This window comes from Corella eumyota, chromosome 1, assembly GCF_963082875.1.
Source record: "Corella eumyota chromosome 1, kaCorEumy4.1, whole genome shotgun sequence".
NCBI lineage: Eukaryota > Metazoa > Chordata > Ascidiacea > Phlebobranchia > Corellidae > Corella > Corella eumyota.
Genome location: NC_137490.1, coordinates 21,340,754 through 21,363,856, shown reverse-complemented (window position 1 = coordinate 21,363,856; position 23,103 = coordinate 21,340,754). Strand labels below are relative to the sequence as shown.

At 28.7% G+C, this 23,103-nt stretch overlaps 1 protein-coding gene and 2 long non-coding RNA genes across 3 annotated transcripts; all 3 read left to right on the top strand.

The window, feature by feature from the left end:
• The first annotated feature begins 669 nt into the window (after nt 1–669).
• On the top strand, nt 670–7,106 carry LOC145761608 (uncharacterized). Its single transcript, XR_014287298.1, has 6 exons — nt 670–853; nt 3,272–3,339; nt 3,812–3,941; nt 4,292–4,344; nt 5,511–5,621; nt 5,793–7,106. It is a non-coding gene; the product is annotated as an uncharacterized LOC145761608 (long non-coding RNA).
• Nucleotides 7,107–9,241: 2,135 nt separating this feature from the next.
• Nucleotides 9,242–11,453, top strand: LOC145763716 (uncharacterized). The gene is made up of 5 exons (XM_082575224.1): nt 9,242–9,409; nt 10,191–10,270; nt 10,385–10,428; nt 10,888–11,054; nt 11,318–11,453. The coding sequence occupies exons 1-5, from the start codon at nt 9,344–9,346 to the stop codon at nt 11,357–11,359; spliced, it is 399 nt and encodes a 132-aa protein (XP_082431350.1). The 5' UTR covers nt 9,242–9,343; the 3' UTR covers nt 11,360–11,453.
• A 5,521-nt stretch (nt 11,454–16,974) lies between these two features.
• LOC145760129 (uncharacterized) lies at nt 16,975–20,599 on the top strand. The gene is made up of 4 exons (XR_014286577.1): nt 16,975–17,116; nt 19,073–19,152; nt 19,375–19,436; nt 19,853–20,599. It is a non-coding gene; the product is annotated as an uncharacterized LOC145760129 (long non-coding RNA).
• Nucleotides 20,600–23,103: the final 2,504 nt, after the last annotated feature.

Here is a 23,103-nt window from a genome sequence, read left to right as displayed (position 1 = left end):
TCGGGCTGGGGCACGAAGCGGGGTTTGGGGACCTGTGTTCGTTTCTATTACTCATGGACTGCCGCAGCTACGCCAGGCTCGGCCAGTTTAGCCCGCGTCAAACAGCTGACTTAGAACTGGTAAGGTCCGGGGGAATCCGACTGTTTAAAACCTCGCGTAGAGCAAAAACGCAACATAATGCACCCCAAGACAACGCAATGCCTAAGTTGTTTGTTTACCCACATATATATAAAGAATATTTTTGTTTTGCATCAGGTTACTTGCAAGTAGGCTACAAAATACGAATAAAGCAACTATATATAATTTAAATAAGCTATTTGTTAAAACGTTGGAAGAAAGTAAAAACAAAAAGTATTTAAAATGTGTCCTTCAAAAAGTATTTAAAAAGTATTTAAAGTGTCCTTTTTGACATCTACGTTACAATAATAAGGCACTGAAACTCGTAAAAAAACAAATAGCACACCATTGTCAAGGGTTAAGACAATAGTTATCGCAATATTTTGAATAAAAACATGACACAATATAACAGCGTCAGAAGCGATGCATTTTGTTAGATTATGAAAACATGATGTTAAAGTGTATATAGTAACAGTAAATATTATTACAAAAATCACTGCTATATTAATACAAGTTTGTCTCAGATATTTTATTGTAAGTGAAGGCGAATCTTGCTGTGGTGAAAAAACAGCATCGTTTATGCCGTATAGATAGATGACAGGGTAACAAAACCGAAGTTATAGTTTAAAAAAATATCTACAATGCTGTACTAGTTTTAAACAAAAATTTTCTTCCACTATTAAAAATCTGGGGAATAAGAAAATATCAATATGAAACAAAGGAAACATTCAAAAAGGTAAGTTATCTAACGCTCAATAATTTTTTTTAGACTTATCATCAGGTGGCGCCAATGTATTAGCTACAAAAGACGGCAAGAAAATAGTTTTTTTTTATCACCCCAACCCACTAAAAAAATATAAAACCTACCACCTTAAGGTGATATAGAAAATAAAATAGTTATTTTAACGTCTGGTAGTGTGGTTAAGCGGTCACGACAGCGAAAAAAAAATTAGTTAATTTATTTTTTTATAATATTTAAAATATATTATTTTGTATATCAAATCTAAATTTATTTAGTTCAACATTTAAACTTTGTAGGTACCACGTAATAAGATAGGTAAAACTAAATATCACTTAAGCAACATAAATAGTTTATAAATAAGTTTCTGTAAAAAATTATTAAAAAAAATACAAACGCTTTTATGAAAATTAATTTAAAATATGAAAGGCATTCAGGTTATTGTGTAGATGCCTAAACTAAAATTCCTGTAGCAAAACGAGGTACAAAGTCAACATCGTCACAGTTAACATCGTCGTAACGACGTCATAAAGAGAGATTTTGTTCCCTTTTTAAGGAAGGAGACGTACAAGAAACAGCATCTAGAAATCACTTAGCGTTTAGTCTTTACCTTAACAAAACTAGTTTTTAACTTTATGTATTCTAGATCGACGGTTAATTCGTATAACAAATATAAAATATATTTAACTTATCAAGTTAAAAAAGAGTGAATTTTAATTATGACAATTCCATTCGATAATCAAGCTAACCAGCTTATTCAGGTACTTACAGAAAATAATAAAATAAAAATATTAATAAATTTATTTAAAATTTACAAAAAACAGTAAAATTTAGTATTACTAAAAAATAACGTAAAGTTTAAAATAAAAATCGTCTTTTACGATGCAAAACCATTTTATTTTTTTAGCTAATGCAAAGTCAGTTATGGTAATATTTTAAGTATTTTATTGTTGTGCAAACGTTAAAAACTTATATATTTAGGAATTTTACAATTTTTTAATCCAGCGATGTTTTTAAAATTAATATAACAGTAAAAGAACTACACATTTAGTCAGACAAAAAAAAATAGCGGATCATAATTCAATAATTTTCTTTTAGAGTTTTTTATTTGTCTGGCCAAATTTAACGCGGGGGGTCGGTGACAAAATTCCCGCGTAAAAAGAAAATGTTTACCAATATTCAAAATAAAATTTAACAAAAAGTATAATACATAAATAGATTTTAATTGGTTGTTACGATAAGAGTATACATGTTAGTTATTAGAATTTTTGGCTTAAAAATGTATTTTTAAAACGAATTTTAAAAATTTTAATGTTTTTGGGTTAAAAGTTCGCGTTCCTTACGGCCGAAGCTTCTGGTCCCCGTTTATTGCATAAAAAAAAACAAATTTTAAGTAAAAATATTAACTTGTCTTTCTTTAAACAGCTTTTTTGTTTTAAGTCGTTTTCTTTTTTTGTTTAACTACTTATACCATTTAACACACCACTTATACTATTTTATTCTAGAAAACAGATTCAGTTGTGTTTAAACAAACCTAATAATGTTTTTTTTTGGCAGTCTGTAAAATTTAAACCATACAATTTGGCATTTTTACTGTCTAACAGATATTTGTAGGTAACTTTTTTGTTAGATTACACATTGAAATTGACAGTAACCCAATTAATACAGCCATTTATAAATAAAATAACAGTTCATGTCAGACTATCCACCTATATTTTACTATAAAACTTGTGGTTTGGCATGTTATTGGTCACAGCTTAACTGTCGTTTTAAAATTGATTAATTGCGTATTTGATTTAATTACTGACTAAAAACTATTTAAATTTTATTCCACAACTTAATTTTATTCAGTTGTTTGCTTTTTAACAAAAAAATATTGCTTAAAATAACAAAATCGCATATGCGTTTACTAAAAAAAGCCCGTTTTTTTTCGCCGAGTCATGTTTTTTTGAATTAAATTAATCTAAGGCCCAGAATAAAGTAGACATGGGTCGTATGTTTTTAAAATTAATATAACAGTAACAGACAAGCCTACACATTAATTAAGACAAATAAAAAAAAACATAAAAAAAAACAAAATGGCGGATCATAATATAATACTTGCTTTTATGTTTTTTTATTTGTTTGAACAAGTGTACGTTAACAGATTTTTTGTTTAAATTTTTTTTATTATAGTTATAACATTTTTAACCAAAAAAACAAGCTGTGTTAATGAAAACACAGCAAAAAAATGATTTCGTTATAAAATACCTATAGTATACATATACTAATCAAAAATATTTGAACCATAAAAAAACTATACTAAATTTTATTTTGTTTCTTAAAAATTTAAAGTGCTAAACTTCGATGTGTTTAGAGAGAGATTACATTTTTTTTATAACTTCTACTTAACATGTCAAATTATTTTGTCTACAGAACAACAGAAATAGAATACATCAAAATCACTTTTGGATTTTTAACTTCAATATTTTAGTGCAAATCAGGTAAACAAAATATTCTATAAATAAATCTTATTACATTCTTTTATTATTAAGCCTACTACAATGACCATGATTTGTTACTTTTCTTTTTTTTTGATATGTGTTCTATTTAATTTAACACAACAAATCAAACTTATATTTTTTTGTTGATTTTAGATCATTTTAATCTTAATAAAACGCTACTTTATAAATATTGTAAAAAACCAAAACATTATTTAACATAAGACAAACTTTTATAATAAATGAAAACTTTGTGTTCTTATAAAAAAAACATATATGTGATATTTAAAAAAGTATATGTGTGATAAATATATATATGTGTGATATATAAAAAATATATGTGATATTTAAAATAAATTGTAAAACCCAGTCCAAGGTTGCATTTTTAAAGATATTAGTAATTATAATTGCTCGATAATTAATTTGCGGGATTGATTTTGGTTCAGCTAAAACATTTAAAATTTTAAATTTCTAGTGGATTGGACCAACAATGGGAAGTTAAAAGTAAAAGAGAAATCAGGTATCGTGGTGAACCTATGGAAGATTTCGAAGAAATGTGTCGCCAACAAATTATCAGCGACATGATAAACGGTCTCTACGTAATAGTAAGTTATATTCAACAGACATGTGGTAACGAAATTAACTGTACAACTAAGAGCTCGGTTTATATACTTTAGTAAATAAGCTATAGTTGTACATAAGTAAAGTATCATTCAGAAAATTAAGCCAGGCGTTTATAGCTAGTTTTTTCAAAAAAATATATATACAATATGTTATAAACTTAAAGCAACTATAAAAAACAAGAATATAAAAAATAATAATTCGTAATTAAATAACAATCATTTTTTAAACCAAATTAACTTTAAAAACATCTATTTTTACTAAAGTTTAAATAATAGCTCCAATACAAAGTTGATTTAAAAAGAATATCTTGATGGATTTCTTAATTTTACAGAAAATGGGACAAGGAGTAAACACGCCTGCCGATATTGCACCATCACAAAACAGGTAAAAATAAAATAAATTTATATATAAGTTGTTCAATGTTAATGTTATCAGACAAAATAAATATTTCGAAAAGAAATTTATTCGAAACACCATTGTTCGTGTTTTTTGTTTCAACATTTACTCTTTTGTTCCAATTTTTAAAAGCTTTTCATTGTATTTTTTTAAAACAATTCACAAAGATAAAGAATAAACCCTTTTTAGCGTCAGTTAATTAGCTGTTCAATAGAACACTTGACAGAGGTTAGGCTTTATAACAAATTGTAGCTAAGTTTAGGCAACAGGCCACATTTCTTTTCAGTTTAAGGTGCAGAAATATCAAAAAGCATTTTCACTTAATTAAATGCTTAAAACACCATTCGGGTAAACACCCTAACTATTTTCTAAGGAGACTCCCGAGTTATTTTCTAGGGAGACTCCCGAGTTATTTTCTAGGGAAACCCCCTAAATATTTTCTAAGGAGACTCCCGAGTTATTTTCTAAGGAGACCCGGGGTTATTTTCTAGGGAGACTTCTTTATTATCTTCCGGGTAGAAAAAGAACCTTGGCAGTGAAAAGTTTTGTTAAACCTAATGACGTAATAGAGTTGGCGTCAAGGTTCTGAACGTCAGACTCAGATTAATAGACGCGAAATTACATCGAATTTTATTTTTAAACTAGGCAAAGTTAAAATAAATATTTTTTAGCCGTATTTCACAATCAAATTTTATTTTAATGATATAATATTTAGTGATATAATATATTTCACAATTAAATTTTATTTTAATGATATAATATTAAATTTTACTTAATCTCAACAGGATAGTTTAAAGTACAGATTGCATAAAGTTGCAAAATGCAGAAAATAAAAACACCTTGTGTAAATGTTTAAATTTTTTTGTAGTTTTTCCGCCGATTGCGCCTTGAAGTCAATTTTGCAATATTTCTTGACCTTTAAACTTAATCCAGCAATATTTTCTGGTATTTAAGAAACATACCATCTTTTTAAACTTTTGCATCTTATAGCAAAGTACTTACATTTTGTTTTGTTTCACAAGTCGCATAATTTTGTTAACGTTTAGATACATTTTTGTCTTATATACTTTAGTTATGATCTGTTTAAGTTACATCACACAATAAGGCCAAGTTTTTTTTTATTATTACAAGTACCTTAGATTGTTTTGTTTTAGGAGATTCGTGTTAAGAAGAGAGTTGGTTTATCAAAACATGGCTTCAGAGGACTTTGCAGAAGAAATTGTACAAATGATAATAACCGATATGAACCATATTAACTTTCATTAGTAAGTTATATAAACTTGATTGATGATATGAGACTGGCAATTACCCGAATACTTGACCTGGTTTTGCAAAACTTAGTATAACTTATATAATTTATTGTGTTATTAATTTAAAATTATAATTTTAACAACGTTGCACAGGCTTAACAATTCACATGAAAACTGTTTTTTTAGATTTAAGACGAAGTTGCAATATATTCAGATTTGAAACAGCTGCATATATAACTTGCCATGCTATTATTAACTAAATCATATGACGCTTTTAAATTTCACCTGCTACCCAAGCAATACTACAGAAATAGAATATAGAATTTTAAATAAAACAAAATAACGTAATCTAGACCATGTCATAACTTTCAATAATCATAATAATAAAAAAATAGTAATTTAATAATTGTAAAAGTTTTTTTAATAATTATTATTCTGATATTTTTTTATTTAATAAAGTTAATTTTTTTTCTTTGTAAAAATTTCAAAATGTCCCTGTATTTAGAATAATCGCTTATCTAATTCATAAACTATATTAATTTTTTGGGCTTGCTAGAATAAGATTTTCAATTTTATTGTTTATAAATTTGTTTATTTAAGTAGATATTATATTATACAACACAATTATATCGTATGTGGTCAATTTAAAGTCAAAATGCTTATTTTTTACAACAGTTTAAAATAAATAAATACCATCTTTATTAACATAAGCATGAGAAATACAATATATTTTAATTTATCAAGTTTTTCTTTCTTTTCTCATGTTCTTAAATTTTAAACATATATATTCATTTATTTCATGTATGTAAACCCCCACTAATTAGTGGGTTTAATATATTTGTGCATTGTATGTCAAATACGCTTTGAAAGACCATTCTGAAACGTTCTTTCTTTGAGTTGGTTTATTTCGGTTAGTGTCTTTATCACATGCAATTTATTGTGACCAGCTCGTGCTTTCCTACTAGAGCCATACTGGGTTATATTAAATGTAATTATTCTTATGTAGATTATTCCACACTGTAAGAAGTTCCATCATAGGATTGCTTTATTATTATAAATAAAAGGTGTCGTTATTGTTTTTCTTTTTTTACAATTTTGTTCTGTTATTTCCTTCGCTCCTTTATTTCATTTTTATTTTTTATGTGTATTAATGTATTTTATTTCATCGTAATTAATATTGAATTGATTTATTTGGGGTTTGGTGACCATGTCAAAACATACTTAAAATCTTTATGTAAACATTAATACTTTTGGCATGTTTAATTAAATCATTAAATTAATTTTGTGGTTTTTTTTCCGTCGCATGTTGTAATATTAATTGTATATTGTATTTATTATTTACTTTTATCAATGTGCGAAAAACCCCCCATAAAAATATGTTAAACATTTAACCTAATTAATTTAAAGTTTTTGCAAGTTTTTATTTAAAGATTTGATTATTTTTTTGACTACGATACAATTTAAACGTTGGTGCTATGGCGGTTTTGTGAATAAAAATGAGACAACCAACATTTTGTGCAAATTATTTTTGTTCTTAAAAATACAATCTTGCTATTATGTGTTTTATGTACACTATTTTAGTCACTGATTTATAGCGAAATCCTGAACGCCATATATAAAATATATTTGTCACGAACAGATTCCTTTTTATAAAGTTCCCACAAAAGGCTTGGTATACTGACATACATAAAAACCATATTTTTTAAGCTAAACGTAATGTTACAATGTCATTAAAGCACTTTGGGTAAATAGTGTAATTATTATCACCTTTTTTAAAAAAAATTACATTAAGCAACGCCTTTCTAGGTTGTTATGAAGATAAAACAAAGTTAAATATTTGCATACCCGAACTATAAAACAAAATCTATTTTTCAAAATTACATTACGTCAAAAAATAGTTCGAAATTACATTACGTCATTTCAAGATTATTTGCTCTCGTACGCCCACTCGCAGGTATGTATTTTACATATTTACTTGTTTAAAATTTTGATTCATGTTATTAGATTTTCAACTATGCACCGATTCATGTTATTAGATTTTCAACTATGCACCGATTCATGTTATTAGATTTTCAACTATGTTATGAAGATAAAACAAAGTTAAATATGCATACCCGAACTATAAAACAAAATCTATTTTATTATATTTGTTTTAAAACAATAGTTCGAAATTACGTTACATAAATTCAAGAAGTCGCGATTATAAATTGCGCGTTTAATTTGCTTCTTACGCCAACTCGCGGATATGTATTTTACATATTTACTTGTTTAAAATTTTAATTCATGTTATTAGATTTTTAACTATGCACCCTGCAATTTTCAATTAAAAATTAAATGTTAGTTATTATAAAATAAATTTGACTATGATGGTAATACGTTAAAATATATTTGCCTGTAATATATCAAAAAGGGTTTAAGTAAAGTTAAAAGTATTGAAAAAGCGTCAAAGAAATAAAGTTTAAAGTTTATAAAATACATATCCTGAATATTTGATTTAACATTATGTGCTATACAATGCATAACTTCAAAATATTAAACCATTACCAATACACAAAATAAAATTTGAAACAACACTTCTTTATATTTAACTTTATATTACAGTTATAATTTGTTTTTCTTTAAAAAAGAAAATATATTATTTATCAATCTTTTAATATAACAAATACAAAATAAAGCAAAATACAACTAAATATATAAAACGTTAAATCTTTTGATTCACAAAAACTACCTAATGGCATCCCATGGGTTATTGGCCCTCAAAAACGCAGCTTAAATAAACAAGCAACTATAAAACAAACCTATTTACCTAAAGCCATTAATTATGCAAATATAAAACTTTACTGAAAAATATTTAATTATTGTTTAGTGTAAATAAATACATCATATAATATTTGCATACCTTTAACATTGCAAAAGTAATCATACAATAATGATAAAACTGAGCAAACGCCCCTGTTGTTCACAATAAATGTTGATTCAAATCTTAATTTAATTGGTTACTTGAAACGCAAATAAAACTTGTTTAACAATATTTAATACGTGGTTCAAATCACAAGTATAAAACATAACAGGTTATCAACCTAACTAACATTAAATTAACTTATAAGGCCGTTCCAAGGTTAAAAGATTAAACGAAGAGTAGCAGCGCCTGTTATTGCCAATGCTAAAATAATATTTATAAGTCGCTTCGTACAAACGAGAATTGATTTTGAAGACGATTTGTTCTTTATAACATTGAAATATTTTTATAACTTTGATCTTGACTTTGATGTAGTTAAATCTGTTAGGGTTTATTTAATATTAGACACCTAACGGTATAGAAGAACAGATTTAAAGTGGTTTAAAACACAAATATAAAACATAACAAGTCATTAACCGAACTAACATTAAATTAACTTATGAGGCTTCTCTAAAGGTAAAGGGATTTTAAAAACAGGAACAAGCACCTGTTATTAACCAGTTCCTTTGTTTAAGCTATATAAAATGGTTTATTGTCAAAGCTAAAATAATAATACAGGTGAATTTTATTTTTAATTCAACTTGGTTTGTTTGTATACATTAGAAATACTATACAACCTTCGTTTTGACTTTCATTTAACTTTCTCTTTATAAGACAATTTAGTCGAGTAGTTTCTTATAATTTAGTTAAATAGTTAAAGTTCATTTTAGGTTTATAAGTTTTAAATTTGGAGTAAGCAAGGTATAGCCTAAATAAATATAATATCAAATATATCACCATGGACGATGAAAATAAAAGAAGACGTCTTATTATTGAGTTTTTTCAAGAATTTGAAGAACAAGAGGTATTTTTAAAACTTTTTGCAAATATGAATAAATAAAAAGCTAAACTATGCAAAATTATAAGCTGTAGTATTACCTTATTGTCTTAAAACTTTAATTTTAGTTTTTACTTAAACCTCAAAAACATATTTCGGGTATTATAATTTTATTTATTTACTTTTTGTATGTACCTTTATCCTCGATGTGGAAAGGTTGACTTTATGACCTAAACATAAAGTCAACATCAGTTACCCCGACCCAGTCTCGAGTTGGCTTTAGCAGTTTAAGATATTATACGAATTATAATTGCTGATTAAACTGCTGGCTCAGCAGAAGTTCACACGGTTTATATCGCCTACTAAAAGGCGCTACAGCATGAGATCACTGCGGATCAAACCCACGACCTCATGGTGGTGTAGCAAATTTTCTTACCTCTACACCACGCTGCTGGTTCATTATATTTTTACTGAAAAAATTGGATATTAAGTAGTTATGTAAATTAATACAAAACTAGTTTCGTATTTTAGAACATTTTAGAAAAAAACTCTTGTTATTATATGAACCTATTCTTAAGAAAACTTGGTTATAATTTTTGTAACTTTTATTTTATTAATTTTAACAAGTAACTTGAAAAAACGCTTTTAAAATTTCATTGATTTTCAAAAATATTTGAATTTTTTTTATTTTTTTTTTATTAAGTTGGAATTTTTTGTATTTTTATTCTTAAAAAACATTAAAACTGTGATACCTTATTTTTGCTACAATATTTTAAATATTTATAATAATTTTTCAATGTGCATTTAGAGGTTAGAATTTGAAGAACAATTACTAAGAGATATTGACGAAGGAAAGTTATACATTAGACTTAAAAGATCCATTTTTAGGTACCAATGCTAAGTTAAAAAATCTTTAATTTTTTTTAACTAAGTTACTTTTATGTAAAAATATATTTTTATATCTAAATATTGATTCTTTTCAGTAAAATGTTAATATTTTAGAACTGCTTTTGATCAAGATTATGCTGCAATGATTGGAAATAACCGTATGTTGAGTGAATTTGATTTTTTTGTATATATCTTTTACTCGATGTGGGAAAGTCGAATGCGCGACTTAAACATAGAGTAACATCCGTTACTCCGACCCAGTCTCGAATTGCCTGTGGCAGTTTGGGATATTAAAGATTATATTTGCCTGGTAATTATGCTGCTGATTAAGTGCTGGCTCAGCAAGACTTTATACCGTTTATAGTGCCTTACTCAAGGGCGCTACAGCATGAGATCAGTGGGGATTGAACCCACGACCTCATGTGTGGTGTAGAAAGTGTTCTTACCACTACACCACGCTGCCAGCGAATTTAAAAGTTTGGATAGCTATAGTGTAACAAAATAGTTTTAAACTACTGTAAATCTGGCAAATCTAACAATTACTCATAACTTGGTATACAACACACATAATACTTAATTCAAAATTAAGTAAGATTTATCTGATGTTTTATTTTCAGCTGGTGAGGAATTCATCATTAGTTTCGACCGCGGCATTAATGCTTCTAGTGTTGCGAACCTGCAGCATTCATCGGAAGACGAGGATGCAATAAATGCTCGACAAAACTTTGCCGAAACAGAGGCAGCTAGAGCCCTCCAAGAAATTGCTGCAGGCAAATTCTCGGTGGTAAGAAAATATTATTTAAAGCACGTCATTTGTTTATTGTTATAAATTTATTCTTGATGTAAGAAGATTGACTTCACGACCTAAACATAGAGTAACAACTGTTACCCCGACTCAGTTTTTATCAATACTAAAAAAGATATAAAAAAATACAGCTTGTGAATAAAACAAAATTGTTTTAAAATAATTCATATTTAATTTTAAATTTAAATTTATAAGTTTAGAACATCATAGCTTAAATTATTTTATTATCAATTTTTTTAAAGGAACCACCAAACCCAAATGACCAACACAGACCTGCAAATTAGTTTTTTTAACAAAACTTCATCTAACTAAGTAATTTATTAAATTTTTGTAATATCTTAATATGATTGTGTGTATGTAAAAATTAATAAAAGACCAAATGATTTTAATCAATAATTATTTATGAAATAAGTTTAGTTTAATTGTGAATAAACGCTTTTCTGTGTTTCATACATTTGTTTTTTTTTTTCTGTTTGTTAATTTAATCCATATTTGATTATATTAAACCTTAAAAACTTAAAGTAATTTCCGGTAACAATGCTATATGAAAAGCACACAGAGATATATATATATATACATACCACTGTTTTAAAAAAGGCAATTTCTATAGAAGTTGCTGAAGTTTTTTTAATGGTGCTAGTATTTGTTAACATTTAAATTGTTGTTAGATTTGTGGACATAAGTTATTATTAAAATATTCAATATAATATTTTTTGTTTAATTGCATATTTGATCATGTAATAAATGTAACTACAAAAACACAATTGGTATTTTTACAATTATTTAGTTTATTTTCAGGCCATTAGTTAGCCATTAATCGCTTCGAAGAAAAAAAGGTGGATCCATTAACCGCTTTAAAGCGTGTGGAAGATGCGCTCCATCTGCTGGGGTATTGTATTACCGCTTAAAGCTTTATTAAAAAAAATTTAAAACATTTAAATTTTGAACATTTTAAAATACTACCTTAACCCAAATCTTTATTTAATTAATGATACTTTTAAAAAAATTAATAGTTGATACATTTTTTTGCATATAAGTTTATCCTCGATCTCTAGAAAGGTCAACTACACGACATAGACATAGAGAAACAACTGTTTTATTGCAGTTTTGGGTATTATAGGTTCTAATTACCTGATAATTTAGCTGCTGAAGCTTATACCCATGAAGCAAACGTATACGTATCGGGTTTAAATATCATCACAACACCCTATTATGACGCAATAATCCTTCCAAAATATGCCACAGAAATGTAATAAAAAAAATAAAATAAGATTATGTTTTCTAATTCACACCGTGTAAGGGGTGGTGTTGCAGTTAAGACAAAAAAATCATATGGAAAAAATATTTTTAAACCTTGGGTATTACTTTACATCGTTTAGTAGGCAACCACTGACAACACGCTTCTGGTTTAAAAACAACCGCTTAAACATCTCCTTAAAGACCTAAAGTAAACCCAAAGCGACCATCGAGTTGCTCTATTAACCTCTTTAAGCGTTAATGTAATACTCTAGCAGACAGTAGCGCATTTTCCAACCCGCTTGAATGTAGTTATAATGGCCCCACCTTTTTTTCGCCTCGAACCGTTTAATGACTAACTAATCGGAAGGGACATGTATAAGCTATCTTTAATAAGGGACATGTATAAGCTATCTATCTGTTAACATTGGGTTTAAGGGAGAATATTGGACGTGTATAAGCTATCTGGTAATACTGGGTTTAAGGGGAAATATGGGACTTGTATGAGCTATCTGTTAACACTGGGTTTAAGAATAAATATGGGGCATGTATAAGCTGTCTGTTAACACTAGATTCAAGGGTAAATATGGGACATGTATAATAAGCTATCTGTTAACACTAGATTCAAGGGTAAATATGGGACATGTATAATAAGCTATCTGTTAACACTGGGTTCAAGGGTAAATATGGGGCATGTTTTAGCTATCTGTTAACACTGGGTTTAAGAATAAATATGGAGCATGTTTGAGCTATCTGTTAACACTGGGTTTAGGAATAAATGTGGGGCATGTTTGAGCTATCTGTTAACACTGGGTTTAAGAATAAATATGGAGCATGTTTGAGCTATCTGTTAACACTGGGTTTAGGAATAAATGTGGGGCATGTATAAGCTATCTGTTAACACTGGATTCAAGGGTAAATATGGGACATGTATAATAAGCTATCTGTTAACACTGGGTTTAAGGGGAAATATGGGACATGTGTAAGCTATCTGTTAACACTGGGTTCAAGGGCGAATATGGGACGTGTATAAGCTATCTGTTAACACCGGGTTCAAGGGTGAATATTGGATGTGTATAAGCTATCTGATAACACTGGATCCAAGAGTAAATATAGGACGTGTATAAGCTATCTGTTAACACTGGGTTCAAGGGTGAATATGGGACATGTATAAGCTATCTGGTAACACCGGGTTCAATGGTGGATATGGGACATGTCTAAGCAATCTATCTAGTAACACTGGGTTCAATGGTGAATATGGGACGTGTATAAGCTATCTGTTAACACTGGGTTCAAGGGTGAATATGGGACGTGTATAAGCTATCTGATAACACTGGATCCAAGGGTAAATATGGGACGTGTATGAGCTATCTATCTGGTAACACTGGGTTCAATGGTGGATATGGGACATGTATAAGCAATCTATCTAGTAACACTGGGTTCAATGGTTGATATGGGACATGTATAAGCTATCTATCTGTTAACACTGGGTTCAAGCGTAAATATGGGACATGTATAAGCTATCTATCTGGTAACACTGGGTTCAATGGTGGTATGGGACATGTATAAGCTATCTATCTATCTGGTAACACTTGGTTCAATGGTGGATATGGGACATGTATAAGCTATCTATCTGGTAACACTGGGTTCAATGGTGGATATGGGACATGTATAAGCTATCTATCTGGTAACACTGGGTTCAATGGTGGATATGGGACATGTATAAGCTATATATTTGGTAACACTGGGTTCAATGATGGATATGGGACATGTATAAGCTATCTATCTGGTAACACTGGGTTCAATAGTGAATATAGGACATGTATAAGCTATATGTTAACACTGAGTTCAAGAGTGAATATGGGACATGTATAAGCCATCTGTTAACACTGGGTTCAAGGGTGAATATGGGATGTGTATAAGCTATCTGTTAACACTGGATCCTAGAGTAAATACGGGACGTGTATGAGATATCTGTAAACGCTGGGTTCAAGAGTGAATATGGGACATGTATGAGCTATCTATCTGGTAACACTGGGTTCAAGTGTGGATATAGGACGTGTATAAGCTATCTGTTAATACTGGGTTCAAGCGTGAATATGGGACATGTATAAGCTATCTATCTGGTAACACTGGGTTCAATAGTGAATATAGGACATGTATAAGCTATATGTTAACACTGAGTTCAAGCGTGAATATGGGACATGTATAAACTATCTATCTGGTAACACTGGGTTCAACGGTAGATATGGGACATGTAAAAGCTATCTATCTGGTAACACTGGGTTCAATGGTGGATATGGGACATGTATAAGCTATCTATTTGGTAACACTGGGTTCAATGGTGGATATGGGACATGTATAAGCTATCTATCTGGTAACACTGGGTTCATTGGTGGTTATAGGACATGTATAAGCTATCTAATTGTTAACACTGGGTTCAAGCGTGAATATGGGACATGTATAAGCTATCTATCTGGTAACACTGGGTTTAATGGTAGATATGGGACATGTATAAGCTATCTATCTGGTAACACTGGGTTCAATAGTGAATATAGGACATGTATAAGCTATCTATCTGGTAACACTGGGTTCATTGGTGGATATTAGACATGTATAAGCTATCTATCTGGTAACACTGGGTTCATTGGTGGATATTAGACATGTATAAGCTATCTATCTGGTAACACTGGGTTCAATGGTGAATATGGGACATGTATAAACTATCTATCTGGTAACACTGGGTTCATTGGTGGATATTGGACATGTATAAGCTATCTATCTGGTAACACTGGGTTCATTGGTGGATATTAGACATGTATAAGCTATCTATCTGGTAACACTGGGTTTAATGGTGGATATGGGACATGTATAAGCTATCTATCTAGTAACACTGGGTTCAATGGTGGATATGGGACATGACAGCCTATTTTTAACATTGGGCTATTCGTTAACAATTAATTTTTGGGTAAATTTTGAAGGTAAAACCACTGTTAACACCAATAAATCAAAACTTATATGATGTATTATGAACAAATTGATTTTTTATGTTTTAATTAAATTTGATTAAATAAATCTGATTTTGGACGGAGCAAACGTATACGTATCGGGTTTAAATATCATCACTACACCCTATTATGACGCAATAATCTTTTTAAAACATGCCAAAGAAATGTAATAAAAAAAATAGGATTATGTTTCCAAATTCACGTCGTGTAAGGTGGCGTGGATAACGATGGTGTTACAGTTAAGAGAAAAAAATCATATGGAAAAAATAATTTTAGACGTTGGGTATTACTTTACATTGTTTAGTTGGCCACCACTGATAACACGCTTCTAGTTTAAAAACAACCACTTAAACTGCATATACAAGTACCTTAAAGACCTAAAGTAAACCCAAAGCGACCATAGAGTTGCTCTATTAACCTCTTTAAGCGTTAATGTAATACCCCAGCAGACAGTAGCGCATCTTCCAACCCGCTTGAATGTAGTTATAATGGCCCCATCTTTATTTCGCCTCGAAGCGATTAATGACTAACTAATCGGGTGTTATTCTTATATGTTATATACAAGATATAAAACCAAAGTTCATGACAATTACAATTTTAGTTTAAGCTATTTTATATCAAATGTTATGAAAAATCAATAAGGGAAATGTATAAGCTATCTTTAATAAGGGACATGTATAAGCTATCTGTTAACACTGGGTTTAAGGGTGAATATGGGACATGTATAAGCTATCTGTTAAAACTGGGTTCAAGGGTAAATATGAGACATGTATAAGCTATCTGTTAACACTAAATTCAAGGGTAAAAATGAGACATGTATAAGCTATCTGTTAACACTGGATTCAAGGGTAAATATGGGACATGTATAATAAGCTTTCTGTTAACACTGGGTTTAAGGGGAAATATGGGACATGTATAATAAGCTATCTGTTAACACTAAATTCAAGGGTAAAAATGAGACATGTATAAGCTATCTGTTAACACTGGATTCAAGGGTAAATATGGGACATGTATAATAAGCTTTCTGTTAACACTGGGTTCAAGAGTGAATATGGGACATGTATAAGCTATCTGTTAACATTGGATCCAAGGGTAAATATTGGACGTATTTAAGCTATCTGTTAACACTGGGTCCAGGGCTAAAATAAACTTGTATAAGCTACCTTTCGATACTGCATATACAAGTATAGATATAAATTGTGTTTAAGTTATTTGATAAAAGTGTATTAAAAAGTTAATAGGAGACACTGAAAAAATAGGTAACGCTGGGCTATGAATAACAGTAGATATAAATAACAGTAGTATGCGTAATAAACGCTAACACCTGGTTTACGGTTAATGTAGTTTGAAAGTTACTGTAAACCCTCATCGAGTGAAAATATTTTGACCAAAAAGAACCCCCAAACGAATTTATTCCCCCTTTTTTTTTACTGATTTGAACAATGTAAAGTATTGTGTATAAAAACAAAAAGGTTGTTACACACGATACTGGTTGTTTTGTCAGAAACCCTATTGTTTTATAAAAGAATAGGTTTTAATTGTACGCTGTTTTATCCTATTGTAATGTCACATGATGATACCTTGGTAAAGTGACGCCAAACAAAAATCTGATAAAAACTTAAAAACAAAAAGGAAAACACAATAAAGCTTATTAACCCCGGGGTCTGGTAGAAGTAATTCAATTTTCTTGTGCCGAAAACGAGATTTTTGTCAAAGTTTTGAATTAAAATATATATTTTATACCCAGGGTATTATTCAAAAGTAATAGTATTTCTTGAGGTGACTTTTCATAAAAAGGTAATTAAAACAGTTGAATCTTAGATAAAGTCTTTTAGATAAAGTTTTTATATAACAACGTAAGCTTCTAAGTTACAAAATCGATTTTATTCTTATAAAACAAGACCATTTTTAGGGGTACAAAAATGGTAAATTATCCCATCAATAAGAACGCGGCTTAACTTAAAAGTGACATCAAATTCATAATTTTTTATTTTAAAATAAATAAAATAGTTAAATAAAGCAAAAAACGTTTTTTTTTGAGAAATTACAAACGGTTGTGACAAAATAAACCCAAATTAAAATTATAACCTTTTGAATAAAAATATAATTTATAAACACTTAAAAAAAAGACGTGATTAATTTCGCAGTCACGTGATTAGTTGTAACGCTTCTATTTTAAATTAATATATTTTTAAAATTTTAATCTTAAATTTAACATCGTTTGAAATGTTATTAATATTTACACAAAAACAATTAAATAAATTTTATATTAGCACAAAAAAAAAGTTTTAACTTTTTTTTAAACGAAACAAAAAGTTTTTACCCTATTCTATAATTTTTTTTATTTTATACGTACATAATATCTTCTATCTTTTAAATTAATTACAAAAATGTCACTTTTAAGTCAAATAGGTCGCTAACTTTAAATATTGGCGAAACAGAGGCAAAAATCTTTTTTACAGAATATAGAAAAAAGTGTGTTGTTGTAATAAACTAAAAAGTTATAACAGATAACCAGTTTCTTATGTTAATATTGTTTTGTAATAGTATTAATAAAGTCAGCGCGATTTGCAATAATAATATTACGATATTGGGTTGACGCCTGCCGTTTTAATATTAACGTACCCTGGAATTTATAAAGGTAAAATTTAAACAGCAATTCAGTAGTAAATTAAAAAGATTGTTTAAACAGAGATAATCTAAAAAAAATTTATCTTAACAAAATACTTACATGTAAGTATTGCAAACAGCATTATAGGTCTAAATATGCTTGCGCTAAATTTTTCGCTAAATTTAACTTTTAAGTTAACTTTAAAAATTATTATTGGACTTGTTAACTTTTGTTAAATTGTGCTTTCGTTAATTAAAGTCTGTTAATTCAATATTTTTACAAGTAAATTGGCATCGAACAGTAAATAATAAAAACATTTTACGTTGAAATATCGTTTATATTTAGCAATAGAGGAGTAAAGGTTAAATTGTTATAAATGCTTTTTGACACACTGTTAGGAAAGTTATATTACAATTACTAAATAGGAAAAGCAATTTCGGAAAAAACGGTAATTTTCTTACAAATTAAATATTTTTATATTTTATATTTTTATTAAATATTAAAAATTAGTTTTGACTAGGAATTTTACTTGTAAAATTAAAAAAAATTATATTAAACTACGAGTTTGTAAACGTTTATTGCATAGGCATAGTTTGCGCATGCGCGGATTCAGTTTCGCTTTTGTACTTTAGTTTTAAAATTAAAAAAATTATTTTTTAAAAAGATGGTTCATAAATAAAGTAACGTTATTCTCTTAAATATTAGAAACGGCGAGCACAAAATAAACCCAAATTAAAATTATAACGTAAAATTATTTTCAAACAAAATATAATTTATAAACACTCAACAAACAACATGGATAATTAATTTTTAATAACTTGAAAAAAATTGTATTATATTTAACATTTAAATTAATTCTCTATTTATTACAAAAAAGTCATTTAAATATTAAAAATTAAATAACTGGGTATTTTTTTTGAAATTATGCCATATAGTGGCGAGTATACTTCGCGTTCGTATTTTGATCTTTGATCTTTATTTAATATTCACTATTTTTTGTATTCTAACTTATAAAAATGTCACTTTTAAGTCAAATAGGCCGCTATGTAACTTTAAATATGGGCGAAACAGAGGTAAAATCTTTTTTTACAGAATATAGAACAGTTCTAAAGTAGTTAACCGAGTTTATAATTTGTTTGTAGATAAAAAGACTCAGAAATGTTCTTAGTGCGCCAATCTCACAAGGCCAAAATAATTTTTCAGTTGTGATTTACATTTTCAGGTAAGACAATAATAAACATTTAAACAATAATCAACATTTTTTTTGAAGTCCAAGCTAATTTTTTTATTTTTTTTTGTCAAACTAAGGTAAGAGCGCACAACTTTTTTATAAAGTATTTCCTTTGCTTAAAAGCCCTTTAAAAATATTTTGAATAAACTTATGTGAGATAGACCAATTATAAAAATATTGCTTCTGTGTTGCAAAATATAAATTGTTATTTAGTGACTCTGGTCAGCTTGGCAACAATCGTTTTAGCGATGGACCCCACAATAGCCAAAGATTAGGTAAAATATGTAAATATATGTCATTTTATCATCCATTTTTCTGTTTAAGTTATTGTCTTTGTCTATTAGCGTGGTGTAGTGGCATAAACACTTGCTATACCACATAAGATCGTGAGTTCAATACCCACTGCTCACATGATGTAGCGCCCTTTAGTAAGGTACTAGAAATGGTATAAACACCTGCTAACCCAATACTTTATTAGCAATTTAAATTGGGCAATATGATCTATATTACTCCAAATTGTCAAAACCAACTCGAGACTAGGTCAGGGTAACTGATGTTACTCTATGTTTAGGCCGTGAAGTTCACTTTCCCACATCGAAAACTAAGATTTAAAATAAGTTCTAGTATGTGGACCTACTCGATTAAGTAACCTTAAATAACTCAACAGGTTTATTTGTTTTTGTAATTTTAGATTTTGCTATCGGGTTCCACCGTGAAATTGCCTTCAGAAATGAACCCATTAATGATTTTATTGAACAGGAAATTGAAGGAATTATGAATGACCTTAACAATGGATTATTCTTTGTGTTCAGTTAGATGCAACGTGTGTTCATCTGACTTTCAGCACCAAATGTATGTCTTGTAAAACCTTTTTTTTAAAGCTAGCTAACATGTACAGTTGTGTACTATAGTAGTGATAAAGTGATATAACTTAGGTTGCACATACTTTCATGATTATAAAAACTGGCCAAGTGCCTAGCAAGGGTTATTTTTTCTTTTCTTAAGAGTTGTTTCAATTTAACTTAACTTGCTTGCTTGCCTAGTAGGAATTAAAGTCATAATGTGATATTAATTGTAGCCACGTGATATTGATTGTATTAAATTATATCGGTACTTATTTCTTTGAAAAAATCCTATGCTTTTCTGAAGCTTCGGCTCATAGCTATTATTTACCTACAACAACAGTTTTAAAATAACTACAAATTTTAATAAAACAAAACTAATATTGCTATTAAGCATTTGCTGCGTTTAAAGGTTAAATAAAATTTAATTTTAAACTTAAAAAGTGCTTTATTTTACGTAGGCTATTCTTTATTAAATTAATTATGCTATGAATATGCTGTATTTTTGTTAATATTACTTTTTTTAAATTATAAATTTATGTTCGTTAAATTCTAAGCTGTAGAATTAAATAAAAAATTTGTATTGCTTTTATAAGTGGTTACTTTTTAAATTCATAATTTTAACAGAACTAAAATAGAAATAGAAGTTGAAATCCCTTTTTGTTTTTATCATTTATGTGTAAATAAAAGTATTACAAAGAAAACAAATCTTTTCTTTTTATACAAAACAAAAATTCTTTTACATTTTTTATTAATTTAATATTTAAACCATATTTATAAATACAATTTGTTATGGGTTGGCCTATATGATGTAACAATACCAAATAAATCAGGCAAAATCCAAACCTTGTATATTAAAAAAAATTAAATTGACTGACTGACATCTAACAGTTATTTTGAAAATTTAAAAGCACGGTATGTACCTTTGAAGTAGATATTTAGATTTATTTTAACTCTATAAACAACGCACTCATTTTGAATTTAGGATGGGATATTTAACTAAAGTTTAGGAGCTCCATTAGCGTCGTCCGCTGGTTTAAACGATCAGTACAAAAATAATTAATGAAGGGGCGGAATGTACAAAAGAAGATTAGGATAAGGTTATAAAAATTCCGCCTTTTCTTCATTTTATAAACTTGGCAGACGACGCTTATAGAGCTCCATCGTATACTGCATAAAATATACATATTAGTTTAACCATGACAGAAACATAGATTTAATTTTAACCAGGTTTCCATAGAGAAAAAAGATGTCGTCAAGATACCCTGCCAAATCGTATGGAGAAGAAGTATCTGGAAAAGATTATCCCAACGACTTAAACTCAATTCGTGTTATCAAAAATGTATTTGATAACACAGTCTGGGGTTCTAACCCTTTACTAGTAAAAATAGAGCCTACAAGTTTTACGGGGAGAAAATTAGCAAGTTTTTGTAACAAGTTATCAGACAAAGCACCTGATTTTAAAAGATATCAAAATTATTTAGCGCGGGGCCAGTGTGAAGGTCTGAAACCAATCAGTTTTCGATCACCTAATCCGTTTCTAGGCGGTCTTAACGTTATTACAGGTAAAGGCATTACAGTACATTAAATTTAAGAACAGTTCGTTAAACTTTTAACGTTCGTACAGTTAAGGGCTGCGTTGGTAAGATGTAATTCTTGTAGATAAATGCACGCTAAAAACCCCCTTTTCACCTTTCTTATTTACATAATCAGCAGTATATTACTGATCCAATCTCGGCGCTATAGTATTACAATGACAGCAGTAAAATATAAGTCTACCAGCCAGCAATAAACCAAAATAAACTACATTTTTTCTGTCATCACAAAAACTTATTAGGCTTTATATAATTAGCCTATACCTTATTATATATAAGACACCTATAAATCTTAATATGAAGATCTTTATATTGATTCCATTACTTTTTAAACGCAAATAACAAGTTGCGTTTAATTTTAACAAACAAAATTGTTAAATTTTGTAGTTTTGTGTGATACTTTGTAACCATAGTACATATAACATTTTTGTCAGATGCCATGAAATCCCCATTTAATAATGACCCCAAAAAAATGGAAGACACAATTTCTAGTCGTGCATACAACATCATTGTAAAATCAATTCATAAGCTGCCAAACTCAAAAGTTGGACCCCAGTAAAGAATGAGAAACACCTACCTTTTTGTAGAAAAATGGTGTAAAAAAAACATACCCACATTTTAAATAAAATCATGATTTTATATATATAAAACAACAAAGTAAAAGTTAATTAAAAATATTTAGTGAATAATTTCATGGCCTAATTAAAGGTAAAATAATTTTTACTCATTTTTTCGTTTAAATTTAAAGTAAATTAAATATATTAAAAACACAGATGACAAAATCATCATCCAATCCGTTTCTGGTTTGTAAGTTACTGGCATCGGACCTTTAAAATCTTTTTCGCTTATATTAAAAATACTTAAATTTTGATTTTTTAAAGTTAGATTATTCCCCACATAACCAATAGGTTTTGCAAGAACTTTAGTTGTTCGTTGAACAAATTTAATAAAATCAACCAAGTCAGTACCAGATTGATTAAATCTTAAAATAGCTTTTGGTCCTTGAAATATCACTAAATTTGGCAAAGCCAATGTTCCAAATCTAAAACAAATCAAATTAAGAGAGTTTAATTAGTTTTATTTTTAAAACCAACCTAAAAATTAACAATAAGTTACATTTATAATAAATTGTACCAGTAATATTTAAGGTTATGATTGATATTAAATATTAACAAAATGGTGATAAATATTCATACTGTTAATATGAGTTAAAGTAGCTGGGCATCAAGCAATCCTTGAGTTTAATTCCCATTGATTTCATGTATAAGGCAAGGAGTAAACTTAGTATGTTATCTATATGGAAACTTACAAAAAAAACCCAAAAGTTGGTATTGCAATTAGATGGTAGCTTATTATACCAAATAAAAAACAACCATAAAAGCCAATAAAATATAGTGTAATTGAGGAAAAAGCATAAAAATTACTCGGCAGCGTGGTTTAGTGGTTAAAACACTTGCTTAACTACATGAGGTCAGCGGTTTAATTCCCGCTTGTTTCATGCTGTA